The sequence below is a fragment of the Stomoxys calcitrans genome, chromosome 2, assembly GCF_963082655.1.
Source record: "Stomoxys calcitrans chromosome 2, idStoCalc2.1, whole genome shotgun sequence".
In the NCBI taxonomy this organism is placed as follows: Eukaryota; Metazoa; Arthropoda; class Insecta; order Diptera; family Muscidae; genus Stomoxys; species Stomoxys calcitrans.
In genome coordinates, this window is record NC_081553.1 from 159,333,045 (window position 1) to 159,359,249 (window position 26,205).

General features: G+C 38.5%; 1 protein-coding gene across 3 annotated transcripts in view; it reads right to left on the reverse strand.

Annotated features, from left to right (window-relative positions):
* LOC106091648 (YTH domain-containing family protein) overlaps positions 1 to 25,945 on the reverse strand; it is a 61,597-nt gene extending 35,652 nt beyond the window's left edge. For all 3 annotated transcript variants that reach the window (XM_013258238.2, XM_013258239.2, XM_013258240.2), the window contains exons 1-8: positions 25,819 to 25,945; positions 25,707 to 25,755; positions 25,573 to 25,594; positions 25,295 to 25,393; positions 24,546 to 24,671; positions 4,964 to 5,091; positions 4,751 to 4,903; positions 4,010 to 4,692 (exon numbers count right to left, since the gene is read on the reverse strand). In XM_013258238.2, the coding sequence (XP_013113692.2) occupies positions 4,010 to 4,692; positions 4,751 to 4,903; positions 4,964 to 5,091; positions 24,546 to 24,671; positions 25,295 to 25,393; positions 25,573 to 25,594; positions 25,707 to 25,730 (1,235 nt within the window). In that variant the 5' untranslated portion in view covers positions 25,731 to 25,755; positions 25,819 to 25,945. The remainder of the gene's footprint in view (positions 1 to 4,009; positions 4,693 to 4,750; positions 4,904 to 4,963; positions 5,092 to 24,545; positions 24,672 to 25,294; positions 25,394 to 25,572; positions 25,595 to 25,706; positions 25,756 to 25,818) is intronic.
* Between the last annotated feature and the right edge of the window lie 260 nt (positions 25,946 to 26,205).

A 26,205-nucleotide genomic window follows, 5' to 3' on the forward strand; every position in this document is an offset into this window, starting at 1 on the left:
CGATTATGGAATGCGTGAAGTGGTGTGGTGCTATCGCGAGGGCGTCGGGTCTGAACATCTTTACCGACAGTAAAATTGCCATATGGGCAACAACAACCAGGACGGTAAGGTCACGAACAGTCTTGCAGTGTAAGAAGGAGATTAACGCCTTCTCTAAGGATGGCAAAATCGCATCGTTTGGGTACCGGTCCATAACGAAGTAAGCGAAAATGAAAGGGCAGACGATTTGGCGGTGAAGGTCAGAGTACTGCCGTCAATAAACTTGGTTAACCCAAAGCCTTTCGGGTTGACGCAGTCCGAGTTAAGGGAGTGGGCGACGAATACGCATGCAACATTGTGGAACAGCGAAACGGTCGGTAGGATGGAGAAAATCATATGGGGGATCCAGATCATTAGAAGACGAGGCTATTACTGAAAGGAAGCAAGAAGGAGGTCAGTATAGCTATTGGTATCATACGGGAAACATAGGACTACGAGCTCACTTATGTAAAATCGGTGCGGCAAGTGATAGCATGTGTAGGGCATGCGAGGAAGATGATAAGACGTTGGTGCATTTCCTTTGTCATTGCCCTGCTTTCGCGTCCAACAGATACCAGTACTTAGGTGGAGACACAATATCAGACATGAACCAACTTAGGGGAGTGGCATTGAAAACGATTAAGGATTTTGTAAGTAGCACGGAATTCCTAACTTAAAATTTTCTTTTTAGAAGTTACTTTATAGTTTTTAGAGCGCACAACAAGCCGATTACTGGCCTAGGTGTATGTCCATAGGGGCGGATTAATATCTGCACCCTCTTTTCTACCTAACCTAAGGGTAAAGGATCCGAACCAGCTGTGCAGAAGGGCCGAAAGGGTCCTGCAGATTGCACACGACTGGGCCAGACCTAAGGGTCCCAATGTTAACTCAGAAAAGATCGATCGATACACGGATGGATCAAAGCTAAAGAACAGAGTGGGTCTGGGGATTTACATTGAGAACCCAAGGACTGAATAAGGTCCAATGACCCCGCGGAGGAGGATGGAGAGACTTCTCAACAATTATTCTTGGGATTTCCAAGACCCAAGTGCGACAATTTTGCTTGTTGACGTGGCCATCGAGGTAAAAATGGGCCTTATCAGACAATTTTTTTATTTTTTCGAATACGGACTGTGACTGCAAGTTTTTCCCCATTTTATTTTTAAATTTTAATAATTTCAGTGCGTTGTTGAAGCGTGTATATTTAATAATCGCATAGTTTCTTCTTGTCAAATGTCAAAGAATAACAGCTTTAATAGGGACAGCTACCAAAATACTGGGTGATTCAAAATAACACCTCTTGTTAAAAAACCCTTTATATGAATTGTGTAATTGTTTAAGGGGCCAGATGACTTTACATTACAAGTGTTGAAATAAATAAAATGAAATACAAGTTGCAGTACACTCCCATCTCGCCTGCACCTGGCGCTAGTGACCCCAACATGGAGTGCATGGTTCAGTACTACCGAGATAGAGCTATACAAAGTGTACATACCGGCGGTAGGTACTTGTGACCTAGTTAATCGCCAGGCTTACAAAACTGACATAAGTGGGCTACTGTCTGGTCATAATCCTCTGCTCCAAGGAGACTCCAAGGAGAATTCTCACTATTGACCGACCACCCGACTTCATAACCTCTGAGCGTCGGACGTTTATCAACCAAATGAAGGCCGATTGGGTCGGCTTCAGAGAGTACACCAATCGCCGCTTCAGTGAACTGACATCATATAGCGAAGTAGCCGTGATTGATCCGAAGAGATGCGCCAGGTTGTTCAATCGTCAATTTATTGTGCGTCCCGAGAGTCACAGGGCAAAGAGGAGAGCCATTCGTCGTATCCGTGGTCTCCGAGCCGATAGGCTTACATCACAATTTACCGTGGGCGAAGTTACGAATGTCATCTGTGGCGCGTTGGGCCCCGACTGAATCTCTACATTGATGCTGAAGAATCTGGATTTACCTGGAGTTGAGTAACTTCCTACTGTTCTCAACCTGTCTTTGAACACTCTTATAGTTCCCGATGTCTGGAAAATAGGCAGACTGATCCCGCTACTGAAGCCTGGAAAGGACCCGAGTTTGATTGAGGCATTACTCCTCTCGAGCCTCATAGGAGAATTTCCATTCGTCGAGCATCAACATGGACTCCGAAGACTGCATAGCACAACAACTGCTTTGGATGCCATCACCGCACACATTTACCATGGCTTCAATCAGCCCAGACCATGTGATAGAACGGTCCTCGTGGCACTGGATCTATCGAAGGCATTCGAGACGGAAACCCATGCCAAACTATTTTAAGGATTTCGCCAACACGTCCCTCCAGCCAGGCTTGAAACGATGGGTCGCGAATTGTCTTTGTAGTCGCCAGTCATTTGTGGAATTTAGGCATATGAAGTGAAAGCATCGTAGAGTGGAACAGGGAGTTCCCCAGGGCGCGGTGATATCTTCGGCACTGTTTAACCTCTGCCTATCTTTCATGCAGTCGGTATAGAGATCGTATCATATGCGGACGATGGTACAATGATGGCAACAGGCCCGCACCCATTGTTGACATCTGCGATAGGTTGAACGTCTACCTCAACAAACTTGACTCATATTTCGCTGCAAGAAATCTGAAGATATCTGCCACCAAATCCACAGCCACATCGTTCACTACAAACACGCGTGAGGTGAATACAGAGCTGACTGTGATGGGCAATGGAGAAATGATTCCGACCATCAAGTGTCCCAAAATACTTGGTGTCACATTTGACATTCTCTCCACATGCCACATCAATTCGCGATAAAGTCAAAAGTAGAAACAAGGTCCACAAGTCACTTGCTGGCAGCACTTGGGGTGCACACAAAGAAAGCAATTGGCCGGTCTGTGGTAAGTTATGCAGCGCCAGTGTGGTCTCGTCAACTTTCCGACACGCAGTGAAATAATATACAGATCTGACAGAATGCCGCCGTTCGAACTGCGACGGGCTGTCTCCTCAGTTCTCATGTGGACCACCTCCATCAGGAGACAAAGATTCTAGACAGTGCGAAGACATAATTACATCTTGTCTTAGCAATACCCTTTTGGCTGTTATCGCAGAGACCATCCAAATTATCATCTTGTGGATAGGTGTCCACCGCCCAGAAACCATAAGGTAGATCTACATGATCTAGAGCGTGAGGTTCCGCGCTACAAGAGAGAAACTCTAGATCACGGGGCATATCACGGGGGTCTAGACAATAGTCATGCAGACACAGTAGCAGATGCGGTAAATAAATGCCGGGTGAATGTGGGTCTTGGAGAACGACCGCCTCCCATTGCACTTTAAAAATTGAACTCCCTCGGCATATCAGAATAGTTCTGGCTCAATTACGATCCGGCAGATGCAGCCGCCTCAATTCCTAAAGAGCAAGCATTAATGCAGACGTCCAAAATCTGTGTTCCGATTGTGACCAGAGACCACACGACACACGTCACCTGTTTAACTGCCCAGCCAGACCCACACGACTCAGACCCAGATACCTCTGATCGCACCCCATCTTAGTCGCAGAGTTCTTGGATCTGGACACTCAACAGAATCATTCAGACGAATGATAGACTACAACAAACTGTCACAAAAACAACAACCTCGAGTTGCAAAATATTTTTGCGGATCGAAATAACGAAACGGTTCAAACAATGTAAGAAAATTTAAAATATATCCAAAAAATCTTTAGGACTAGCACTATATGATTCCGATCATGGTTCGCATGCGATTCGTAATCCAAGGAGAGCTTGCCCCCAAGCTTGTAAGAGGTTGGAAAGAATGAAATCGGTGGTACTGTACTTATGAAAGTTGCGGATTCATAGAATTCGATCTCACAATATTATAAATGATATATGCAATAAATAAGAGCCCTCATTGGATGTAATGTAGTTCTTAAGATGTATTAACATCTTTTAAAGCAAATGCGTCTTGAATTGAATTTTGATAGAGCAAAATTAGATATTTCTTAAAATAAGCTAATATTTACCTGGCTGATGCTGCATTTTCCAAATCAAACTCGGCTGGATTGTAATTATTTTTATCGCGCAATTCTTCTAAAACAGCTTGAGGCGATTCCACAGGCCTACTATAATTATTAGCTTCGATCATTTTTGGAGCATTTTCATCTTGATAATCAGTTGAAGCGCTTTCTTGTCGCGAGGTCGGGTAATGAGGTCTTCGATCCCCATAACGGCCTGAGCCAGTGGTGCTTCCATCAATACTACCAGCAACATTGCCACTTCCCCCTCCACCACCCAATTTACCATCGCCATGGCGGTTATGTCCTGGCTGTCTTCCGCTTTGATGGGGATGTAAAGGATGTTGGGTAGACCAATTCTTCCGAGAATGACCATTTGGTGAATTTCTTACACGTCCAAAGTTATTGCCATAATTGCTTTTGTTTTCATCTCTTACGCTGTCTGGTGCTCTGTTTTGACCAGCATTTTCGGATCGCGACCCTATTTCGAAATCTGTCCCCATAACTGGTGAAAAGTCCGATTTAAGTTCGCTTGCGCCCAAATCTATGGGTGGCGGAGGCGACGGCACTGGCGGTGGATTATTGTTTGGCATATCCCAAATGTTAGCATCCAAATTATGTTTTCCTGGCACCATTGGGGGCGGGGGCATCCCCGGACCTTTCTTTTTATGACTGGAAGTAGTTAGCGTAGTCTGAAATAAATGAATTGTTAACATACTTTTGTATTTAGATGTTTTCAATAATGCTTACCCTGGACGTCAGTTTCGCCGGCTGTGAAGCTATTGAGGCCCAAGTAGTTTTCTTCGGAGCAACAGATGCAGATTTTTTTTCTTCCGATACACCGGTTGCATTCGATCTGTTGTCCAATTTTTCCGCTCCATAGTTCTCATCGTACCGGCTTCCCTAAACAAATTAGTACACCGAATAATAACATATGCAGACAAGTTAATGTTTATATCATACCTTAGCATAATTTCCGGAAGAAGATTCAAGTGTAGCCCCTTTTCGACTGTTGGAACCCCAAGCCACAGGGTGATGGTCATCCTTCTTGTTATTATAAAAAGCTGGCTTGTTAAATTTTTTATTTGAGTCTGAAAGGCAATTAAAAATAATGATTTTTTAATCCATACTTATGGTTTGAAAATTTGCAGAATAATAGCATGTATATACGAGGGCTGCAGTATAAAATTCTTGCTTGGTAATGATTGGTTGATATTTATTTAGTTTGTTGAAATACTTATTTCTACATTACATTTTTCATAAAAAAAAACCTATAGCAGTCGGTTATATGTACCGGATTGACATGATGGAGTCCAACAACAACAACATGATTTCATAAAAACCAAACAAAATATTGGCTTCTGACTTAATATTACTTGGTTATTCATTTAACATCTTCAATCCTTTGAAGAAAAAAGATTTTTGCATATCTTTTGATGTGAAGATGCTATTACCTACCAGACAAGTCATATGAGGCATGTCTCATGTACGTCGAATATGAATAGACCGCGCTCTAATCGGCATGTATTCTCATATGCATTGAACTTTTTTTTATAGACGGGTGTCTACTAGAATGATGATTTTTTAAAACTTCATATCCCTATATCATATTTTGATGAGCTTTTATTAATAGATAAATCTTACATATTAAGTGGTTTGTGAAAAAAAACTTTGCGCACAAAATTCACAAAAATTTAATTTCAATGTGGATTGTGCGTGACTTTTTAATAATTTATTATAATAAGTGTTATTAAAGTGTTTAAAAGACAAAACTTCATTAACTCGTGCAACAGGAAATAAATTAAAAAAAAATCAAAAAGTCATTACCCCAAATGAACAAGGTCCTAAATTGACTTGCCGGGTAGAAACAAAGTGTAGGCAAAGAATCCTTATTGAATACATTTAGGATTATGACTTTTATTCAACTTAGTTTACCTGTATCATATTTTGATGAGTTTTTATTTAAGATTATAGAAAATCTTAAATATAAGATATATAAGATATATATAAGAATATAAGCGGTTTGGGCGCAACTTTTTTCAATATTTAAATGGAATACATTTTATTGTAGTCATTAATAGGCAAAAGTTCATTCTTTTGTTCAACAGCAAATAATTTTTGAGAAAAAAAAACTCATTACCTACATGTATGATCAATGAAATTAAGCTCGATTTAATCGAAAAGTTGCATATGTATTTGAAAATTCCTTTGTCATCCTGAGTAAAAAACATTCATATGGTCAGATCCAAATGGATCTGGGATAAGATAGAGTTGGATCTAATTAGATCCAAATGGATCTGCCATATCCAATTATATAAAATTATATATGATGCTATATGTAATTATATCTGATAGTAGATATAATTGGAAATGGGACCAAATATAAATATATCTGCTATATATATAATTATATCTAAAAAGAAATGCTATATATATAATTATATTTAAAAAGAAATGCTATATATAACTGTATCTGCCCTTGGATATAATTATACCTGGCCTTAGGTATAGTTATAAGATATAAGGACTATTTATATGTATAGCTTGCGCTATAAATAACTGAATTTTGTTATTTCAGTGTTTTAAAGTAGAAATGTTTATATTTTATTTTAAATTATACAGCAAATAATATACTCACAGTACTAATTCTAAAATATTAGGCTTTTACTAACAAAGTTTCCAATTCTCAAAAAGTGAAATATTTTGTAATTTTTTAAAATATGAGCAACAGCTGATTATTGGTGTTACCAATTGGTAATATTAATATTTGATATATAATCTCAATAATCTAGGGATCGGACTATTTGGCTGCTATATCCAAATATGGTCCGACCTGGACCACATTCCACAAAGGAGTGTGGAGGTCTACAAAAGCTCACTGATTCAAATTTCATCGATATCGGATGAAAAATGCTCCTTTTATGGGCTCAATACTCTATATCGGCAGATCGGTCTATATGGCAGCTATATCCCAATATGGTCCGATCTGGGTCACATTCAACAAAAAGATGTGGGGGTCTACCAAAACTCACTGTTCCAAATTTCCGCGCACATTATAAACAAGTGTTTGGCTGAGTTGGTAGAGCATCTAACTAGCAAACGAGAGGACCCATGTTCAAACCCCACTGGCGAAAGTAAAGGTAGCACTTATATGGAAAAATCGTAAAAAATAAGAGTTTAATTAAAAACAAGAACATTTAGATGTAAGATAAACAAAAAAAAAACAACAGCAATTTTTTAATTTAAGATTTAGGATCCAATTAGATGTTATATGTAATTGGATCCATTTATATCTGGGACAAATTCGAGATCCAATTGTATTAGAATGAATCCAGTTAGATCTAATTTGATAAAATAAGATACATTTATATATAACCATTTTTCGGATCTAATTATATCTAATGCATCTTTTAGTAAGAAAGTTATTAATGAACTTTCTAACGTTATTGAAAGCACCTTCAATGTCAAGAAATGCTACAATTGTATATTCCTTGACAGCGATAGAACCCTCTATATAGTCGACTAAGTCGTGAAGGGCTGTTTCAGTGGACGTGCAGAATTTCTGCCGAAATTTATCCCAATCCGCCTTTTTTCTGTTTAGTCAGAGAAGCTGTGGTCATCCAAAACTTCCCAGTCGCATATTCTTCCACTTATATCTTCCGATACAAAGGTAATATCTAGTACCTCCTGCCTGTTCCTGATAATAAATGTCGGTTTATCGCCTTTATTACAAATCGCCAGATTGCAACTTATAATATATTCAATAAGCAGCTCACTCCTTTCATTGACATCCGAACTTTCCCATATCTGGTGATGTGCGGACGGAAGATGTGATGTGTGACGGAAGAAGAAAAACATTTAGACTACTCTTTGCAAGAATACAGGCTCTTTGCCTCCCATTCCCCGTACCCTTGAGAAGTTTAAATCCCGGAGTTCTTAGTCCACAAACCATTCCTCTACACACCCATGGTTCCTGGATAAGAACTTCATCAAATCCCCCTGCCATCAGGAGGACCTTTAGTGCCGCCGGAGCGGCCTTACAATGGTGGAGATTTATCTGTAGAAACTGGACCATAGTCAGGATTCAGAACTTCCACCACGTTGAGCTTCCGTACGCATCCAAGAACTGGTGAAGAAAGCTGTGGAACCACTCTTCCTCATGACACTGGGCACTTGCGGTGTGGGCGATTTTTCCTTAGATGCTTCACTAACTTCTGCTGTCGAAGTATTTTCTGAGTTCCGTGCTTCCCCGCTGTCGCACACTTTGAGCCCAGCCCATTTCTCCGATCTGAAATATAATTTGAATATGGGGACTTCTGATTCTAAAAGTTCTTGGTGGGGGCTATTTCTGGTATTTGTTTGTATCACCTATCTATGACGAGTTCACTGCAATGCCGTTTTAAAAATGGGTCATATAGGTCGTCAAAAAACATTTTTGGCATAGACGTTTGAGGGTTTGGTTATTATTAAGCATTTTATAGTTGTAGATAAATTCGTCAGCAAGTGATTTTAGAAAATATTAGGTGAGAAATTGCTAAAAATTATTTTTTATTTTATTTTTAAAATATAAAAGAAAATCTATTAACAGTGCTCTGTTAATCATTTAACGTAGCTCTGTTAAAATGCCAGGTTTATGTCTTGGCTAAATTATATTCAAATTTATCTTCGCGGACATGAGTTTAAATGAGAGGTATTTGAAAACAGAAAACAAATTTGATACCCAATTTTTAAGCCAGTGGCAATATGGGTTTCAAATAAATGATATTTGAGAGTAGAGAACGATGATGACGTATGTTCAGGGCCTAGTGTTTGGGGGACAACCCACTCCCCTAACTCGGATATATTTACCGAACATAACAATGGGGGGCTTAAATATAAAGTATTGGGGAGTAAAACACGAGACCAATTTTCTGGGGATCTACCCATTCCCCAAAACCGCAATTATTTACTGACCATCTGATATCCAAATGTGCGACCATGTATTTGGAGCACCACCCCTTCCTTAAAACAACCCACAAAGAATACATATTCACCATGGCAATGTGTGGCTCAAAATGTATTTGAGATTAGAAAACAAATTTGAAAACCAATTTTGGGGTCAAATGTAGACGCCTCATTACATGAACTCCCCTTAAACCAATAACAATATGGGGTTTAAATAAAGGTAGAGCACGATGCTGATACTTTTAAGGGCTAAGTGTCTGGGGGACCACCTAACCCCCGAAAACAAGCCTAAATCGGACATACATATTGGCCGGTCAGGGCAATATGGGACTCAAATGAAGGCACTTGGGAGTAGAGCACGAAATTCATACCCACTTTCGGGACCACGGTTCTGGGGGTCCACACCACTCCCTAAACCCACCAACCACCACCCTGGGGGCCTTCCCACTCCCAGAACCCCCATGAGAATATCGGGCTCAAATAAAGTTTTTTCTGATAGAGAACATCTAACATCCAAACTTAAATGACCTAAATTTATAGACCAATAAAGATCATATGGGATTTAGATAAAGGATACTCAGATATTGTTATACTGTTAGTCAAGCGATATACATACACCATTTTCATAGTGTTTCACTAAAAGCTCGCAAATAAATATTCAAAAGATAATTTTTTTCCATATAAAGTAAAAGAAGCACAGCGGAGGGGGTCCGGCATATTAGCTAACGGCATATTAGATACATTGCTAAAAAAAAGTTCTTCATCCGAAGACGAGGATGCGATTTTTACCATATTATTTCGTCGAAATGACAACATGTTCGATTGAAATTGTAAAAAGTGTAAAACTTGCCGTCTCTTATTTACCCATTAAGCGAATTTTCTCGCTTAGTTTGTATGGTGAAAAATTCTATCCCCGATTAGTTAAACGGCTAATATTATCGCCGTTTATTAAAACATGTTGTGTACTCATTCAATCTGAATGACAAAACTAAAAGAGGAAGAACAAAATATATTTATTCAATGACTAAACGTTCTGGAAGGTAAAATTTTTTAGGATTTTAATAAAATCCCATTTATGAACTCCAAGAAACATTTAAAATTAAAATTACTTATTTTGTTTGTTTTGTTGATATTTGATTATTTCGGATGTGTATCAGTGCTGCCGACGTTAAAGGTACAAAGCATTTAGCGGGAAGAGCGTTTTATTTATCCATAAGCTAGCGGATCCGCTAAACTGGTAAATAAAACGACACAACTTTGAAAGGATTGGGGCGACATTTTCAAAATGTTGTCCCGTATATGTGTAACATTTTTTTAGAATCGAAATCCTTCCAGAAACGATAACACAAAGCATAAAGTATATAATTGAACAAAGTACAGAGGATGTTAATACGTTGTTCTAAGCAAAATTTACTGCACAATATACTATTAAACCTGCTATTGCAATTCATGACAGAGTCAGAAGTTGAACTGTCATGACACGCGTGAGCCACGTGATTCGTGAGTGAGATCCAACTTCAATCTAGCGATGGTGCGTAACCGTGATTGAATTTAGTTCTTCTTGCGTGATTGAAATTATGCTCATAGAAAATAGTAAGCAGGCACTATCTTTGATTTTCGAGTATATTTTGAAATTAATTGGCGCAAAATAAAAGGGCATTGCCATAGAATATTTTTGTTTTTATCGTCCTGCTGTTGATTTAGTTGACCACCATAACACTGGGGTTCAAATCAGGGTTGGACCTTCAGAAAACATGTTCAGTGGAAATACTGGTGACATTAATGATGTATTCAGCCATTTGAGACTCTTCTTCATCATTCGTTTGTCACTAAAAAAACACCAAATCTACTGCGAAAAGCACTAAGTTGGTATCATAGCACATAACAACTTAACATAACTATATAATAAAGAAGCTTTCATGTTACTTGTAAAACAACTTTAACACATCCCCTTGTCTTATAGGATAAAAAAAATTAATCATATATTTCTATCGATATATAATACTGTTTTTCTTTTTTGCTTCTTGCATTTGATGCCATAGCTTAGTGTTCCAGAAATATATCTAAGCACTCTTTTCAATTTGATCATTTTCTCTTGGCGGCCAACGCAGCACAGGGGTTAGCATGTCCGCCTATGACGCTGAACACCTGGGTTCGAATCCTGGCGAGTACATCAGAAAAAATTTTCGCGACATTTGAGAGGAACTATGCGGTTTGAAAAAATGGTATGTCGGACTCGGCTATAAAGAGGAGACGCCTTATCATTGAGCTTAAACTTAAATCGGACAGCACTCATTGATACATCAAAGCACCTACAGCTTGTCTATATGGAAAATTCGTTACAATATGTCCTCTTTTGCAATTGTCTTTGGATATTTCCATATGTGTAGGTACCGATTTGCATTCAAATCGGCAAATCATAAATTTGCAAATTATATTTTTGTAATATGAGCTTTGCAAATGCCGATTAATTTGTCTTGATTCATTCTTGGATTCTTTAAAAGGAAGGAAATAACTAGCTTCCTTTGTTATTATCTTGAATTCTTTCTTCAAATTGTCCATAAATTATTGTAGTTGTTCCCTGCATGTTGCTGCAACCAAGCCATCATAAACATGTATGCAAGTATTAACTTATTTCGATTAGGTGCTTGTTTCAGTCCATACTGCAACTCCTCTACATAAAATGTTTAATAAGTCCCTGGATACTGGCTATTTACCACCAATTCGGAAAGAATATTTTATTGTTCCTTTATTTAAATCGAGTAATAGAACTGAAGCGTCAAACTATAGAGGAATTGCTCAATTGAACATAAATTCAAAATTATTTGAAAAGATGGTGATCGTGGTACTATCTTTTCAAGTTTCATCTATTTTTTGTAAATTTCAACGTGGCTTCCGGATACATCGGTCTACTGTAACAAATCTTTTGGAATTAACTACACTTGTGAATGAAGGCTTTAGATGTCGATATCAAACGATTATTGTTATTGAACTTATAAAACTGATTATTCGTGACCAAACATTTTCGATTTTTTTAATGAGGAAGCAAACCAATGTATATTGCAATCTGATCACAACGAGTTTTATAAATGGTGCAATACTAATTTGTTGGAACTTAACACTTTGAAATGTAAACATATCTCTTTCCTTCCGCTCAAGAAGATAGATACAAATTTTTATTTGAATGATTGTATAGTAGAGTATGTGGATTCTATTCATGATTTGGGAATCCTGCTGGACCAACGGTTAGATTTTCGGAAACATATTTCTCTAATTACGAATAAAGCCTAAAGAAGCCTGGAATTTATCAAGCGTTGAAGTAAAGAATTTTTAGATCCCTTGATAATTAAACAATTTCCTCGCAGAATTTTAGAATATTGCGATTGAGTCTATTCAAAAACAATTTCTTTTATTTTACCTCAGAGGGCGTGGCTTGGATCCTCGGGCTCTTCCATCACATCACATCTAGCATCACACTTAATGGCAGTCTCCTCTAGGTAACAACCAGCGTGGCATAGCTTTGGAAGAGCAGATTGAAGGCTCCACGTTTTGCACAGTGAATGAGGATGCCCCCACTGGGATTACGAGGAGGTGCAGCAGCTCGCCAGACATTTCCATTCCATTCCCTAATCTCCTGAATTACGTATCCTGGCAATCCGCCATCTCTTTGGGGTCAGACCACCTCCCCATAATTCTCACCATCGACCGACCACCCGACTTCATAACCTCTGAGCGCTGGACGTTTATCAATCAGAAGGAGGCCGGTTGGGTTGGCTTCAGAGAGTATACCAATCGCCGCTTCAGTGAACAGCCACCCACCTCGGATGTGCTAGTGGCCGGTCGAATACTGGTACTCGCAGACGAATATGGTTCCTACTAACCCCAGAATCAGCGAGCTGAATCTGGGAATAAACAGGGTAGTCAACGAAAATAGGTGGAATTTTAGGCTGGAACATTTGAAGCAATGTAACTTAGGCACCGGTTTATGCAAGCTGTGGTCTAATGTTAAGTCAATCTCGAACCCCGCTTGACGGGATGCCAAGACCTCAGTCACTTTTGGCGATGTAACCGTAAATGATCCGAAGAGATGCGCCAGGTTGATCAACCGTCAATTTATTGTGCATCCCGAGAGTGAAATGGCAAGGAGGAGCGCCATTCGCCGTATCCGTGGTGTCCGAGCCGATGGACAGCCATCACAATTTACCGTGGACGAAGTTACGTCTATCATCTGTGGCGCCAAATCATCCAAGGCGTTAGGCCCCGACGGAATCTCTACATTGATGTTGAAGAATCTGGATTTACCTGGAGTTGAGTACCTAACTTCTGTCCTCAACCTGTCTTTAAACACTCTTATTGTTCCCGATGTCTGGAAAATGGGCAGAGTGATCCCGCTACTGAAGCTTGGAAAGCAATCTCCCTTCTCTCACCAGTAGCAAAGACGCTTGAGGCATTAATCCTCCTGAGCCTCTTAGGAGAATTTCCATTCGCCGAGCATCAACATGGATTTCGAAGACTGCATAGCACAACAACTGCTTTGCATGCCATCACCGCACACATTTGCCATGGCTTCAATCAGCCCAGGACATGTGATAGGACGGTCCTCGTGGCACTAGACCTATCGATGGCATTCGACACGGTCAGCCATGTCAACTATTTGAGGGCATCGCCAACACGTCCCTCCAGACAGTCCTATTTTGTTAACATTCTCGCTTAACTTTCATATTTCACTCATGCCTCTCTCACAATTTATTTGAGCATTATCTAGTTTTGTAAGCCCCTCAACATATCTCTTTCTATGGTTTGTAACAATTGCTTTATTTCATTCTATTTTAACTCAATTTTAATTCATTTTTATATTTAAGAAGGTGTTTTTGTTTTTTTTTACTATGCAAGAAGATCTTTTAAAACGAAATCAATGTTACTAATATATTGCATGCAGTAATCCCATTTAAATTTAATCATTGGGATCAGACGCAGAAAACAATACTGAATCAGTTACAGAATTCCATGAAGAATTAGATCAAGAAGTCTGAAGAATCAGAAGCACAAATATATGATGAACCAATTTGTAACGAGCAATTTTCTCGTCATTGGAACTTGTCATAAAAATTCTAATTATATCCAGAGTTGTCAACGTCGGATGCAACAGCGGCTGGTGTGGAAAGCAAAACAGGCAGGAAACGAGGTACTAATAGGGCGAACTCTCACCACATTTCGTGGGGTAGTACCAATACTAATAAGCGGGGCCCCGGCAGAGTTCTTGAATACCAACGACCTAATAACACTTAATATTCGTAACACCGCTACCTTTGTTAATAGGATTAGGGAGGAGGTATTGGATATGACGATATGTTCGGAAAATCTAATAGATGTGATACATTAGGTTTAGAATAGCACGGGCAGCGTATTTACTAAAAGGGAACGTCGGATTCAACAGTGGTGAGACAGGAAGACGATAGAGCATACCTGGCATCACTTTATCTGCGTTTCGACTCTCCGACACCGCCACCAACGTCGGAGCTGCAACGGCTGGTGAGGAAAGCAAAACAGACAGGAAACGAGGTGCGATGAGAACTCCCATCACATTTCGTGGGGTAGTACCAATACTAATAAGCGGGGCCCCGGCAGAGTTCTTGAATACCAACGACCTAATAACATTTAATATTGGTAACACCTTTGTTAATAGGATTTGGGAAGAGGTATTAGATGTGACGATATGTTCGAAAAATCTAATCGATGAGCTTCTGGATTGAAGGGTCTACATGGAACACTCTTTCTCTGACCATCGCTACATTGGGTTTAGAATAGCACGGCCAGCACCGAATCCGGTATGCTTCCGGAATAAGTTGAAAACTAAATGGACAAAATTCGAAAGGCTACTCAGAAGAAGACTTGGGCAAGATATTTTAGATTGTCCAAGCATAGAAGACATTGACGAAAATGTCAGCAGGATTGCGACTGCACTGGTGGTGTCCTTCGAAGATAGTTGTCCTCTTCGGTAAGGAAATCAGCCCAAGAAAAACCCTGGATGAGCGGAGAAATTCGCAATATTGAGAATGAGGTCCGCAGACTTGTTAACAGTGCACGTCATAAAAAAGCGGAAGTTTATTGTGATGTGTGGCTCAAGGAATACAATGATATTACCAGAGCGCCAAAACCTGCCATCTGGAAGCTTTTCTGCGAACAGGTCGATAACATTAATGACGCAGTCAAGATAAAATAAGTTTCTCTCAAACACCCATCTCCAAACTGAAACTTTAGTAGACGATATGGGAGTGAGAGCAGAGACAACGGGGGGCGTGTTGAGGCTTTTGATGAAAACCCATTTTCCACAGGATATGAAGGGACTAACGGAGACACCGAAATCTTGGAATAATGACGTTGATCGAAGGTTTATAATTACGGAATTTATGGTGAAGGAATCCTTGGGGAGCTTTAAATTATTTAAGTCACTCAGACCTGGTGGAATATTTCTGGCGTTACTACAGAAGGAGCCAGACTATCTGGCGCCCCACCTGGCCAATATTTTTACAGCGTGCCTGGGACTTGCCTATATTCCGAAACCCTGGCAGGAGGCAAGAGTGGTATTTATACCCAAGCCCGTTATGAGACAGCAAGGGCCTACAGACTTTTAAGCCTTATGTCTTTTCTACTCAAAACCATTGAACGTATTGTGGACACCATGATAAAGAGTAGGACATCCATAGAACTGTTCACATTCAAACAGCATGCCTATGTCAAGGGAAGGTTGGTGGAGACTGCCCTGCACGAGGTAGTGCATAAAATAGAAAAATCCTTCGATGCCAAAACGTACACACTGGCGGTAGGCATTGACATCGAGGACCGACACACTGATCCAATCCTTAGACCAGTACCGGGTGGACCCGATCCTTAGAGACTGGATAAACCATATGCTAAGGAACAGGTGGATAAATTGTGTGTCCCATGACATAAATATAAGGGAGAAAGTGGCACAAAGCAAGCCACAGAGGGGCAGTTTATCGCCACTCCTATGGGTGACCACCATAAATGACCTATTACGGATGCTGACTGAGGAGGGGTTTGGACCCGTCTGCTTCGCAGACGATGTTATATTACTTCTAAGGATCCAAACCAGCTATGCAGAAGGGCCGAAAGGATCTTGCATATGGCACATGATAGGGCTAGACCCAGAGGTCTCAATGTTAACCCATAGAAGACTGAAATATGCCAGTTCACGAGGAAGACAAAGGTAGGCAAATTTCCTCAATAAAAAGATTTTGATATCCGACAAGTTCAAATACTTAGGCGTGATCTTGGACAGGAAACTGAATTGGAAGTGTCACATTCAGGAGCGTACTATGAAGGCTCACAGATGTTGAGCTATATAAACGGACCGTAGGCTCGAAATGGGGTCTGAATCCGAGGATAGTCCACTGGCTCTACAGAAGCTTGATTAGACCAATACTTACATACACCTCAGTAGTTTGGTAGACTGCTATGGAGAAAAAGTGAAACATAAGGACCATACAACAAGTTCAGAAAAAATGTTGTCTTGGTATAGGCAGAGCGATGAGGATCACACCAACTAGGGCACTGGAGACTATTCTAGATATCCGACCCATTGACATACAGATTAAGTGTGAGCCTGCCACTGCGGCTATGAGACTATAGGCGATGGAAGAATGGATTGAGGATGGGAGCAGCTCATACCAACGCGGTATAATCGAGGCGACGATACCTGGAAGGAAGTGAAGAGGTTTCCGATCGGATACCTTAGATGAACCTTGAGGTCGAGTGCGAGGCACTGCAGCCAGCAGCAGTCTTGGATTGACGGAACCCTAGTATTGCCATCATGTTACACGGATGGATCAAAGCTAGAGGACAGAGTGGGCCTGGGGGTGTACATTGAGAACCCAGGGACTGGCATTACTTTTAGACTGCCTGACCATAATACGGTCCTGCAGGCGGAGATCCGGTGGTGTGGTGCTAACGCGAGGACGTCGAGTCACGAACCTAGATGATTTTTAGAAGAATTAAACATTGAATTCAAAATTACTACAAAAGAAGTCAATTACTTTATTAGACTTGAAATTGTGAATAATAATGATTATATCAGAGTTAACCAAGAAGTGTATGCAATACGAATTCTAAGAAGATTCAACTTTATGGAATTTAAATCTGTGTCAACGCCAATGGAAAAATCTGGAACCCCATATAAAGATGAGAAAGCAACCACATACATCATCTATAGACACGCAGTTGGAGCCTTAATGTACCTAATGCTTGGAACAAGGCCTGATCTTGCCTATATTGTGGGTTATCTATCTATGAATTTAAAGCCCTCTTAGTATGACGACATTATGAAAATGAAGAGAGTATTTAGATATATATCTGGAACTTTCAGCAACTGTCTGAAATATCGAAGAGAAGGTAAACAATTGGTAGATCAACTTCAGTTATTTTAGCAACTTCTATGTCATGGTTAAGTCAACGATAGAAAATTGTTTCAACATCAACCGTTGATCTGAAATAATAACTGCAAGTAAAAGTTATATAAGGAAATTAATCTTTTAAAAGAAGCTCCTTTCCCTTATATTGATAACACTGCAGCTCTTCGCCGGGCACTAAATCCGAAATTTCATCGCATGACTAAGCATATTTCAATAAAACATTTCTTCATCAGGAAGAAGGTTACTGAAGGCAAAGTCTTTATGTCACAAATATCTACAGAAAATCAACTTGTTGATATGATGACCAAACCTCTTGTAAAAGATAGGTTGCATTTATTATGCGAACATTTGAATTAGTGCTAACTTATAAAACAAGGCAAAGTGTTGGATGTGTTTTACAAGTCCACACTTTGCTTGAAAAATTTCTTTGCTTCTACCATTAAAGCTTCTTGATTGTTACCTCAGTCTTCACAATCTTTTCTACAATATCTTTCATAAAGTCAAATTTCAAAAATTACTTTTCGCGAATATTTTTTGAGACACTACAAAATCTCAATGATAACATAGTATTTTTATGATATGTATGACATGATATAACTTATATTTTTATTAAAATGTAACAATCCCACGGCAGCCGGCTGTACTCACCGGATTGAACCGATAAAATTCTTCATCGGCAACGGCTGCTGACTCTGTGTACGTGTTCGACGTTTTTTCGTCATGGGAGAGGCGAATCCCAGGATGCCTTCTCCGCATGCTTCTGGTCCGTGCCGGGATTGATGGACTACTAACTACTAAATTTCCCACTAACATTCCAATAAGGAACTGGGGGTACTTCTCTTATATCAATGAGTTCAGTCCAAATAAAGTTAAAGTTCAATGATAAGGGGACTGCGCATCAAGTTTTTTGGATTTCTACCTTTTAAAACGACCAGCGAGGCAAAGCTTTGGCAGAGCAGATTGAAGGCTCCAAGTTTTACACGGTAAATGGGGATGCCCCCACTAGGATAACGACAAGGTGCAGCAGCTCGCCAGACATTTCCATTGCATCCCCTGATCTCCTGAGTGACGTATCCTGGCAAGCCGTCATATCATTGGGATCAGACTAACTCCCCATAATTCTAACCATCGACCTGTCGTTCTGGCTCAATTACGATCCGGCAGTTACTGCTGCCTCAACTCCTTCAGAGCAAGGATTGATGCCGGCGTGCAAGATGTATGTCCCAATGGTAACCAGGGACCGCACGATACCCGTCACCTGTTTAACTGCCCAGCCAGACCCACATCCCTGTGGACGCACCCCATCTTAGTCGCAGAGTTCCTGGGTTTTGACAGAAACATGCAGACGAAAGATAGAACAAAACAAACTGCTAAAACAACAACAACAAAATTTCATACCATTTCATTTCATGCAAATCGGTTGAAAGTTGTAGTAACTAAGTTCCTATAAGTAAGGAGCAATATCTAAATCTGAACCGATTTTTACTAAAATTCGCAGCGTTTGCCTAAAAAGGTGATATATGATACACCTCGATTATAAAACAAAATGACTTACGAAATGGCTGAGACAAATCAGGAGGAACTTCTGAGTCGACCTATATATAATTACAGTGTGGCGCAGAGTACAGATTGTGTTTTTATAACAAATTCCATATAAATGTTTTTTTTTTTGTTTTTATACAAATTTTATGCTGTGATTTCTTAAAAAGAAAAGCATCGTTAATAGATCGCCATACTATGTCATATTTTGCCTGTCGGAATCAAAGAGTTTGTGGTTCAAAAAAATACTTTGTTTTTTTTTTGGACACCCTAAAGAACTGTTGGAATATTGTTCTATTTGTTATAAATCACTTTATAAAATAGAAATAATTTTTAGTCACATTATCTATGAAATTGTAATTGAATTTTGTTATACTTATTTTTTTTCATTCTGTTGTCTGACATCTTATTTTAAACATTCAAATATAATTTTCCTGTTAAATATTATTTACAAATTGCACTGCTTTATTATTAACCCAAAAGGATAATAATAGATTTCCAATAGGTTAAGGGCCCAGTGCAGCGAGAGAATTTGTGAATAATTGTGAACTGCAAAGAAAATTGAGTCTAAAATGGAAGATGTAAAATCCTGTATCAAAAAATTAAATGGAGAGAATTATCAGATCTGGAAGTATAAATTGGAGCTTTTGCTGATGAAAGAGGATTTGTGGGATACAATCTCTTGTGATAAACCGGACAATGCTCCAGCATCGTGGATATCAAAGTATGGCAAAGCTAGAGCTACTATAGGTTTGTTGGTGGAAGACTCTCAGTTAGTACATCTACGTAATCTGAAGACTGCAAGGGAGTACTGGGAAACATTGAGGAAGTTCCATGAGAAATCAACACTATCGAACAAGGTAATGTTGCTAAAGAAGTTATGCCGAATGCAGTTAAAATCTGGACAAGATATGGAAAGTCATATTTCTGAAATGCTGGATACTGTGGATAGATTAAATGGTTTGGGAGAATCATTGGCGAATCATCTTCAGGTAGCATTTTTGCTTGGTAGCTTGCCGGATGAGTATAACTCAATTATTACTGCTTTGGAAGTCCGTTCGGATGCAGATTTGGCATTAGAGCTCGTCAAAGAAAAGCTGATTCAAGAATTCAAGCGCAGACAGGAGGCACATCAAGAATCTGGTTTGTCGAATCTAGCGCTAAAGTCAAAGGCGAAGACAACGTTGAAATGTTTCAATTGCGGTAAGACAGGTCATTTTAAACGACACTGTAAAATCAAAAAGCAAGTCAATACCAAGCAAAGTCAACACAACGTAAAGAAGACATCAGAGGATTCAAACTCGAATGAATTTTGCTTAAACTCAAGCGAAAAGTTATGTCACGATTCTTGGTATATAGACTCAGGTGCAAGTTGTCATATGAGCAGCAATTATGAATTTTTCGAGAAATACGATGACAACACCAACGGGGATATTTATTTAGCAAATGGTAAGAAAATCAAAGCCCAAGGATCAGGTGAAGGATTTCTGATTTGCTGTGGCAATAAATTGACTATCAAAAATGTGCTGTATGTTCCGGAACTAGAAGGTAATTTGTTATCAGTTTCCAAATTAACCCAAAAAGGCTTAGGAGTGACATTTAAGGCAAATAAATGTGAAATTTTTAATGACAAACAAATAATAGTTACTGCGAAGCTTGTGAATAACTTATACGTACTGGAACAGGACCAACATGCTAATTTTGCAACCAGTAAAGCAGTTGAATGTATTCACACATTTCATCGAAGATTCGGTCACCGTGACGTTATTGCATTAAAGTCCGTAATTAAAGAAAATTTGATTGGAAATGTCAAATTGAAACCCTGCAATTGTTCTGATAATTGTGAATCGTGTTTGAAGGGAAAAGTGTCAAGAAAGGAATTTCCCAAAATTACTCAAAACAGAGCGAATGATGTTTTAGATCTAGTTCATGCTGATTTGTGCGGACCTATGCAGAAAACAACACCAAGCGGAAACAAATATTTTCTCACTATGATTGATGATCATACAAGGTACTGTATGGTGTATTTTCTAGCAAGTAAAGATCAAGCATTTGAGAAAATCAAAGAATTCGTGGAGTATACTGAAAATTTTTTTGGAAAGCGGGTTAAGATTCTAAGAACTGACAGAGATGGAGAATTCAAAAGTCGAGGATTCGATCAGTACATGAAAAGCAAAAGGTATATTTCACCAATTCACAGCCCCTTATACACCGGAACAAAATGGTGTCGCTGAGCGAAAGAACAGGAGTTTGGTTGAAATGGCTCGGACAATGCTCATACATGTGGGACTACATGTAAAGTACTGGGCTGAAGCTATTAATGCGGCTAATTATTTGCAAAACCGACTACCCTCTAAAGCTGTAAATAAAACGCCTTACGAAAAATGGTTCAATAAACAGCCTTCAATGGAGCATATAAGGATGTTTGGTAGTGAAGCCTTCTACCATATAAACAAAAATTTTCGTCAAAAATTTGATGAAGTGTCCAAGAAGGGTATATTAGTAGGATTTTCAGAGGAATCGAAAGCTTATCGAATTTTAGATCCACAAACAAACAAAATTATAATTTCAAGGGACGTACGATTTTTGGATGAAGTTTGTCAAGTTATACCGGAGTGTAACGAGGTTCCGCTAGTATTATCTTATTCAGGTCAGCAAAACATCAGGGAAACAGATGAACCAAGTCAAGATGACACTGAAGATTATGATACAGCTGACGAAACTGATGAGATACAAGAAAATAATTTGACAGAAGATTCATCGACGGATAATGTTTTGGAAAGTAATGAAATCGAGCATGCGCCAAGAAAATCGTCAAGAACTACAAAAGGTAAACTACCGGAAAGATATGCATGTACAGCAACTTCGATATTTGAGCCGAAAACTTACCATGAAGCTATTCAATGTTCAAATAGAGAAAAATGGTATAGCGCCATGGAAGAGGAGATGCAATCTATGTATGCAAACAATACTTGGGAGTTGATTGAACTACCAAAGGGTAGAAAAGCTGTTGGAAGTAAATGGATTTTCAAAGTGAAAACATTAGCTGACGGAAGTTTCAAGTATAAAGCCAGGCTGGTTGCAAAGGTGTTCTCGCAAAAATATGGCTATGATTATGATGAAGTTTTTGCGCCAGTCATGAAGCACTCAACTTTTCGGACACTGTTATCCGTAGCGTCACACAAAAATATGCTGGTTTATCATATTGACGTAAAAACTGCATTTCTTAATGGTGATTTGGACAACGAAATATATTTAAAACAACCCGAAGGATTCAAAACTACCAAAAATGAGAATTTGGTATGCAAATTAAATAAAAGCATTTATGGCTTGAAACAGTCGGCCCGATGCTGGAATCAAAAACTTAATGAATTTTTGTTAAGTTTAGGATTCAGAAGGGGTGATGCTGACTGTTGTCTATATACAAAAGGGGAATTAGACAATATTATATATTTACTTGTTTATGTTGATGACATTCTGATTTTTAACAAAGACGAGAAAGTCATTGAATCCACTGTAAAAGACATATCTTCAAAATTCAGAATTAATAACCTGGGTCCTTTACAGCAGTATCTTGGAATCCAAAAGATTTTGGATGCATTTAGTATGACAGAATCCAAAACATCTAAAATTCCTTTAGATGTTGGATATATAAATCAAATTTCAAATGAATCGAACAAAATGGAGTCCAATGAACAATATAGACGAGCAATTGGATCATTGCTATATTTGTCAAACAATACTAGACCCGAAATTACTGTCGCGACATCAATTTTAAGTCGAAAAGTTGCATGTCCCACTAAAGCAGAATGGAATGAGGTAAAAAGACTCTTAAAATATATCAATGGTACGAAGAATTTAAAGCTTTGTCTTGATTGCAAAAATTTTAAATTAATTGGATATGCTGATGCTGATTTTGCTGGAGATATTAATGGAAGAAAATCTACTAGTGGCTATGTGTTCCAACTCGGGGGCGCCACATTATCATATGCAAGTCGTAAGCAGAAAAATGTCACATTATCTTCAACAGAAGCAGAATTTGTTTCGTTAGCTGAAGCTGCACAAGAATTCATATGGCTGAGAATGCTTTTCAAAGATCTTAAACTTCAAGTTAACGATATCTGTATGAAAGAAGATAATCAAAGCTGTCTCAAACTATTAGATGCCGAGAAAATAAATCCACGCACGAAGCACATTGATGTGAAATATTATTTTGTTCGAGAACTTAAACAATCTAAGGAAGTAATCTTTGAATAATGTCCAACTAACGAAATGTTGGCAGATTTGCTAACAAAGCCACTACATCGTATAAAAATAACGAAATTCAATAATATGATTGGACTTATTTGAGTTTCTATCTTATAAATTGAGAAGGGGTGTTGGAATATTGTTCTACTTGTTATAAATCACTTTATAAAATGGAAATAATTTTTAATCACATTATCTATGACATTGTAATTGAATTTTGTCATGCTTATTTTTTTCATTCTGTTGTCTGACATCTTATTTTAAACATTCAAATATAATTTTCCTGTTAAATATTATTTACAAATTGCACTGCTTTATTATTAACCCAAAAGGATAATAATAGATTTCCAATAAGAACATAATCTTTGCCTCCAGCTTGAGTTCTATTCAAAACAAAGAACTATTCGAGGGTTTAAAAAAATGTGAAACCTTCTAGTTTGAAAGTAATGTACCTATTTGAACGAATTTGAAGTACTCAACCGGATCCAAAGGATGGCTTGTTTGTGCATCAAAGCCGCACTGAGGACGACACCATCTGATGCACTGAATTTATTGCTATATCTAATGCCTCTGGACAAATTGCTGCTACCACTGTCATGAGGTTAAGGGAGCTTTCTCTTTGGTCAGGTGGCGGCTACGGACACTGTGTTGCCCTAGATGTTCCGGCAAGTGTGAATTACACCCTGAGCCGCTTTTTGATAAAAAGTACTGTACCACTATTCTTGATAGAACCGATTAGAACTACGATTGCGATACTAGGAACTACGTTACACATTCCAAAGAAACTGGAATCTATGGGTATACTTCCGGCGACATGTAAGCTAAGTTTTCAGGATAAGGCTCGAAAGACAAAGAATGACAGATGGTCACAAAGAGGAGGCTGTGAGCATTCCAAAACTATGTGCCCTTATCTAGACTCTAAGAGGTATACCGCTTTGCTGTCACTGGCCAGAACAGACGTCTCAGTCATTGCGTCTAATCGGAAAACATGCTGACAGACTGAAAGTTGTCAGCAACGACTTTTGCAAAAGCTGTGAGGACATCGAAAAATAAGAGACAATAGAACACCTTCTGTGTGTCCCGCACTAGCAGTCAGAAGGAGTTCCACTTTAGGTTCTCATTTTTTTTAGAACCTGTTTGATTTAGCTGATGTGAACATTCGCAAGTTGTTTTGTTTTTTAAAGCGACGGTAGGAACTAGAAAGCATCTTCCTTTTTCTGTTCCTGTGGTATCACAATGGACGAAAATGTCTAATTAAGTCTGATGGTAGACCGCCACTTAAACCTAACTTAATAAAATTGTCAAGCACTTTATTTGAAAAAAATTAAACCGAAATTCGTAGCAGGCCTAGCATATGTATCATATTAAAGATAAAATCTTACCGTAGTTTGAAGATGAGGATGGAGCTGAAGACTTGCGAGACTTGTAGTTATTAAAAGACGACTGTTGCGCCTCTTTAGCATTAAATGGAGGATACTGAAACTGCATTGATGAATTTTGATTAGCAGCTGAAAACAAAAAAAATTTACTTTAAAGATTACATTTAAGCATATCGTTTTTCTATTAAGTAATGGTCCCCTCATTTAGAGTATAATATACCACAATTGTCAAGTTCTTGGACTATTTTTATTTAATTATATGTCAAATAGCAGAAACATAAAAAGTATACACATGGCTCTCAGCGATAGCAGCGCAAGAAGTGAAATGGGAGACCGCCGAATATATAGCCTATATCAGGTTATGAATTGGTTGGAAAACTTATAACATAAGAATTGCATCGTCTACAAGCAGAGGAAGTTAAATTTGGCAATCGGTCGGTATGGAAACTATATCTAAACATGGAGCGATTTGCTCCATTTACAATCCAAACCGGCCTAAATCCGTAAGTTTTTGTGCAAAATTTCATGCTGTTAGCTTTACTCATTCGAATATTAGCGTATTCCAAAAGATGGGCGGACGGACGAACGGACATTACTAGATCGATAACAATGTCAGGAAGATATCAAATGAATATATCTTTATATACCAAATATTTTGAATATAGAATCGGAATGATGAAGTATGTATACTCTCACATCCTATTATTGAGGGCAAAGAAATAAAATAATGATCTTTATAAACTAATACATACCGGAAGAATTATCTTCGTTTATTGGGGAAGCTAAATTTTCATAAGCTGATGCTTCATCCTCATGCGGGATCCATGGTACGTTTCGGTCAGCATTTTTTCCTAATTGAAAGAAGTAATTTAAAGAAAGTTATAGTAGAGCGTTAACGTGCCAAAAAAATCAGTCTTGTTCATCCGCAGTTATGTCCAAGTCACAAACCGGAGAAATTTATTACATATGATGTGTATGTGCGTCAAAACAGTAATGAGTATAAAGCAATAATTCGTATATTATATATTACCTGTATTTCCGGGTATTTTCATCTGAAATATTTTAATACAAAAGTGGAGGTTAATGGAACGAATTGAATAGTTATTAGCACAATGAAACTTATGTGTCCTGCATCAGCAAATACACAACAAAATCAGAAAATACCTGATCTGACACGCCTGATGACATTTGCTGTATAATTCAGCGAACTTTCCTGTATTGCACAGAAGAAAACCTTTAAATTTAGATTATTTTTAAATTTCAAAATTAGCCATACCTCCTTAATATGTTTAAAATGAAAATATTTTGCAATTTCTTTTTTGTTTTCTATGCTCTCAAAGTTGTAATTATTCTTTATATTATATTTGTCCACCTCCTTCAGAATAAAGAACAACCATTTTGCTTTTCGTCGCACATATAGTATTGCCAGATCAACATTATAAACCAAAACACTAAATATTGGTTACGTATCGTATAGGATGTCGTAAGACAGGTATTGTTTAAAGCTCAGCTGATGTATAATAATTGTGGTGAACTCTGTGTGCCAATTTGATGCGACCTAGTTCAGTCCTATCCAGTGCAAGACAGACAGGTCAATCCGGTACGTACAATCGGCTGTACATTGACTGCCTAGACCACTAACTTTATTTTTGTCGTTCATTCG